Here is a 5,628-nt window from a genome sequence, read left to right as displayed (position 1 = left end):
TCAATATTGTTGGTGGTACTCCAGTGGTTTGGAATGGGACCCTCTATAATGGGGCAAGTGATAATAAGGAAAATATATTAGCTACTTTTACGTTGTTTTCTTCAGTCTTGGAGAGACATGGTCACCGGCTTGAGGTGAACACCCCTTAAAAGATAACTATCTCTATGGGCAGAGTTGTCAACACTTTGATTCAAAGTTTAAGACAATTGAACAGAAGCAAAATAAAAGGACATATTCCATGCTTTTATTGTGCTGTTAGCTACCCATTAGCCATTAGCAATGGTTTTAGAAAACAAATAGTCCCTAAATATCTCATGTTTTTCTAAAGATTTGTAGTGAAATTCATTCCAAAACCAGTTGATATAAATGTTCAGCAAATTGGCACAATTCCTTTTTTCAAAGTTGTAATCATTCTGTAAAGAGGTAAGGTTGAGTGAACAAGAATAAATGAAATTCTGGCTTTTTTTGTCTTTTTGAGACAAGGTCTCCCCATAGTCCCAGCTGACCTGAACTCACTATGTCGAACAGGCTGGCCTTGAACTCAAAGACATCTGCCTGGCTCTGCCTCCTGAGTGCTGGGACTAAAGGCCTGCACCACCACACCTGACTCTGACATTTAATTTTTACATATATTGTATTTTACTTTTCTGTAATAATTTTTATTCATATTGATAAATAATAATTGTACTTGATATAAGGCAATGTAATATTTTGATACATGCTCAAACTATGTAATTGTTAGTATAATTGTTATAACTATGATCTTAAGCATATATCATGCCTTATTGTTCACACATTCAAAATTCTTTCCTCTAGATAATTGATATGCTCAATATTAATAAAATAATAGGTTATTACTATTAAATGTAAACAAGCCCACCCCAACTTTAAACCATGAAAATTCTTACACAAACATCAAAATTACAACTTTAATATAAGTCCAATCAATATCACATATTATTCAGGTTAAATCTTGTTAATTTAAAAAGATGGCTGTTGTACTATAGTTAGTAGTAGGAAATTAAGCTTAGCATACCCAGAGCCATAAGTAAAATGTCTAGAATAAAAGACACAGGAGAGAAAGAGATAGAGAGGGAGGAAAAAGAAATATTGTTGAATGAAAGAAAGGAGAGAGGGCAAGAGAGAGACAGAGAGAGAGAGACAGAGACAGAGAGAATCTGGAATATTCAAGGTAATACATCCATAGAAATGATGTAAATACAGTAATAATATATGAAATTCTAAGAAAAAGGAAGAAAAGGAAAAGTTACAAGATTAGGAGTGATAAGGGTGAGACAGAGAGAAATACACAAGAATTTAGTTCAAATTTACAGGTATTTAAGGTAGTTTTCTGAAACATTTCAACTGAGTATTACTGTTTTTGTGCAACTCACTGAGACAGTGTCAATTCTTTGTTCATTTCTCATCACCTGACAGGTAGTGGAAAGAACCCACTATGTCCAATGTCACTGCAGTGACCAGGTTCATCCTTGTTGGGTTCTCTGATGTCCAGGAGCTTCAGACTTTGTGTGGAGTGCTCTTCCTGGTGATGTATCTGGCAGCCCTAATGAGTAATCTCCTCATCATCACTCTCATCTCCCTGGACCTGAAGCTCCAAACACCCATGTACTTCTTCCTGAAGAATTTGTCCCTGATGGATGTCTTCTTTGTATCAGTCCCAATCCCCAATTTCATTGTCAATAGCCTAACTCATAACAATTCCATTTCCATCCTAGGATGTGCTCTCCAGATACTTTTAATGACTTCTTTCTCAGCAGGAGATGTATTTGTCCTGACTGTCATGTCCTATGACCGCTATGTAGCCATCTGCTGTCCCCTGCACTATGAGGCCATCATGAGTGATGGTGCCTGTGTGCTGATGGCAGCCTTTTTCTGGGCCACTGGGTTACTCCTTGGAGTAATATACACAGCCGGCGCATTTTCCCTGCCTCTCTGTGGCTCCAATGTGATCCCACAGTTTTTCTGTGACATTCCTTCATTACTGAGGATTGCCTGCTCTGGTACAATGATGGTCATTTATACAAGCTTTGGAATTGGCCTGTGTCTAGGCCTGTTATGTATCATCTGTGTTGTGATCTCTTACTTTTACATTTTCTCCACTGTGCTGAAGATTCCTACCAGTAAAGGTCAGTCCAAAGCCTTTTCCACCTGCCTGCCTCACCTCATCGTTTTCACTATTTTTTTTGTAACTGCTTGTTTTGTTTACCTGAAGACATCATCTACTTCTCCAATTACAGACAGACTGTTTGCTATGATATACAGTTTGCTGCCTCCAGCACTTAATCCTGTGATCTACAGCTTGAGGAATGCTGATGTCAAATGTGCTCTGAGGAGATTACTAGAAAATGTCTTTTCAAGGGGCTCACTCCACTTAACACTGTAAAGGGCTTGATAGTCACATTATGCCTCACAGATTCTAAAAAAAGTTTTAGAATTTTTACGTTTAGAAATATGATAACAAATTCCCACAATATAAAGCACTCACTAGTTTACCTGATATTTGATTTTGTCAAGTTCCCATTTAGAGTCACAATTGTTCTTTGTTTTCTTCTTTTACAAAGCCTTCCAAATTCAGAGCTATAAATGTCTAAAATGATTGTGTTTTTCAGTTTACATTGTTATTAATTTTGAGTGCATGTGTGTGTTTCTGTTTATTTATGTAGTGGATGGAAATCAGGTGAGAGCATTAATGTGGTAGTGAAAGGACAGCATTCAGGAGTCAGTTCTCTTCTTCTACCCTGTGATACCCAGGGGTTTAATTCATGTCCTTAGGTTGACAACATGCACTGTTACATGCAGAGCCATCTCTATAACCCTGAACTGATATGTTTATAGTAAGATATCGTGCTTAGTCATTTGCTAAATCAATTCCTCTTTCATTCAGTGTATCAAACAAAAGAGTTAAAATAGTTAAATGGTACCACAGCATGGAAAGCATGGAAGCTATCGAGACAGATTCACACTGATTTTCCATGAAACTCTGACTAGTTTTGCAGCAGAACAATTACTGGGAAAGCAAAAAAGTGATCCCAGAGCATTCTGAAGATTGACCCCAGTCCATAAAGCAGAATCAGAACAGATTTACATAGTGCTCCTAGAAGAGCAACAAGGCATTCTATAGTTGTATGACCTACCTGCCTGGACCAAATGTCTATAATCCAGGATAGATTTACCTCTAACTGTGTGAAGGTGAATGCTTTCCATTTGAGCTGTACAAAAACTATGGAATCTATTATAATTACAGCAGAAATCACTTGGCCATCACTGATTTCTTTTGGTTAGTTCACTAGTGTCGTCAACACGGATATATTTCCTTAGCATGTCTTAATTTCTAGAGACTCTGTTTTATCAAAATAAGAGTTTGAAATTTATTTAATTAGTTAGAAAAAATCCAAAGTTTTCTATGATTTTCTATAATGCTATGCTCACTTTCAGTGATGTTAACCAAAATGTTTTTATTTAATTATTTTTTAATTTTATGTGTATGAGTGCATTGCCTCCCTGCATGTAGATAACCTGAGTTATGCAATGCCCACAAAGGTCAATGGAGGATGTCGGATCCCCTGGAACTAGAGTCATGGACTATTATTAGCTACCATGTGAGCGCTGGGATTTGAACCTGGATTATTTATAAGAGCAGGCAATGTTCTTAACTGCTGAGCCATCTCTCCAGCCCTAGAAATATTTTATAATCATTCTGACCAAAGGTTACTAGGAAAGGAGGCATGCATGGATTCAGTCACTGTCTAGGTTTGTCATTATCCTAGCCCATCTTTGCCTAGTACACAATGAGACAAATTATGGTCCTTCTCAATCAGTCAATATGAAAAAGATGGATATATGCTCTGGGGTCATGAAAGTCTACTACAAACCATCTGAGCAATATGAACTTCCCCAAGGCCTCCATCAAATTACCAATGCAACAACTCACACTAGTGTCACTTGATCACTTAGTACAAATTTTTGTAAAAATAAATCACACCATGCTGAACTCCTGATTTCTTTCACTATTTGTACATAACTTTAGCTTATTCAACCTCAATACAGACTCAGTATCTGATTTACAACAAAATAGGATACATACAATCTCTATCATCCTGGAGATACCCCTTAATAACATCTGCTACCAAATGAAAGGAGCAAGCCCTCCTTTGCCAGCATGGTCCTCACATGCAAAGTTGCTGGCAATGCTGTTGGTTTTTATATCTCATATGATTTCAGCTTTTAAAAATAAACTTTCATTTACTCACCTTTATGTCTGTCTATAAATTACCTCATTGGTAAAACCAAGAATTGGGTAAAGAATACAGGAGTTCCCTGGTCGACCTCCTTTAGAACATCTTGGTGAATTAGCCAAGAAATTTAACTAAAATCTCTCTGCTGCTAGAGGTCTGATGAGAGCCGTATTTGAAACTATATTATCACAGTCTATGTCCCTGTTCAACAAACTTTCCACTTGTTTCAATCCTTTTCTCTGGCCCTATATGAAACTTACTTGCTGCATTATAGTCCCTTTTCTCTAAAGTCAGACCCAAATAGCTCCTTACTGCCTGCACAAGTCAGGCATGGAAGAAACCACCATTTATCCTGCATAACACCTGCTGAGACAAGAGAATGGGATGGAGCAGGAGGTTCCAGATGTGTGAAGAACAGTATACGAATGAAAGCAGTGACAGAAATATTGTAAATTCCCCTGTCCATGGCATATATGTAACAAAGTGTAGCATAGAAAAATGTGTGGTATGTAAATGACATGTGGTGATTTGAATGAGACTGTCCCCCACAAGCTCCAAGCATTTGGACATTTTGTTCCCAGTCATTGGCACTGTTTTGGGAAGTCTTAGAAAGTGTGGTATTGCTCGAAGAAACATGTCACTGGGGGAAGACTTACAGAGTTCTTATGCTTTGCTGGACTTCCAGTTACCTCTGTTTTCTGTACCTGCTGGAAACTGTGAATGTTGCTCCAGTCACCTCCTGCCACTATGCTGACCCACCATTATGGATTGTAATCCCTCTGGAACCATAAGTTAAATAAACTCTTCCTTCTATATGCTGCCTGGGTCAGTGTTTCTTTTGTCACTGCAAAAGAAAAGCAATACAACATACAATGCAGTCACAAGATTCCAGGCATATGGCCATTGACACTTTGAGTTTTATCCAGCTTTGACCCATTTCCAACTTTATTAGCCCCACTTACAATTTATTCTTATGTGTATGAATGTTATGTAAATTGCACCCATGTTGTGCAATGCCCATGAATTACAGAGGAGGGAATGCAACCTGGAACTTGAATTATGGGCAGTTTTTAGCTTCCATGTGTGTGCTGGGATTTGAACCTGGGTCTGGTGCAAGAGCAATTAGTACTTTTAATGCTGGGCCATGTCTTCATCCCCTTCCCAACTTCCAATACTGTAAGTGCTTTTCTTTCTTTAAAAGGTATCCATGTGTCCTTATTCCAATGCTTTCTTCCAAGAAAAAAGTTCTTGGAAATACAAGCTGGTTCTTACCACATCCTGATTTATGGCTATAAGAGTTTGGCTAGCCACCATCCAGGTGGTATAATTAATGGCTTTAACCTCTTAAAAACTTTCTACTCCATTTTTCTTC

General features: G+C 37.9%; 1 protein-coding gene across 1 annotated transcript; it reads left to right on the top strand.

The window, feature by feature from the left end:
- Positions 1-1,456: 1,456 nt before the first annotated feature.
- On the top strand, positions 1,457-2,404 carry LOC103724874 (olfactory receptor 14A2-like). Its single transcript, XM_008822020.1, has one exon. It carries the CDS (start codon positions 1,457-1,459, stop codon positions 2,402-2,404), a length of 948 nt encoding a protein of 315 aa, XP_008820242.1.
- The last annotated feature ends 3,224 nt before the right edge of the window (positions 2,405-5,628 follow it).

This window comes from Nannospalax galili, unplaced genomic scaffold (genome assembly GCF_000622305.1).
Source record: "Nannospalax galili isolate Female #2095 unplaced genomic scaffold, S.galili_v1.0 scaffold789, whole genome shotgun sequence".
NCBI classification, from domain to species: domain Eukaryota; kingdom Metazoa; phylum Chordata; class Mammalia; order Rodentia; family Spalacidae; genus Nannospalax; species Nannospalax galili.
This window is presented reverse-complemented; position numbering and strand designations above follow the sequence as displayed.

Bases quoted from the DNA above. Each gene is read 5' to 3' on its own strand.
- LOC103724874 (XM_008822020.1), top strand. From the start codon at position 1,457: ATGTCCAATGTCACTGCAGTGACCAGGTTCATCCTTGTTGGGTTCTCT.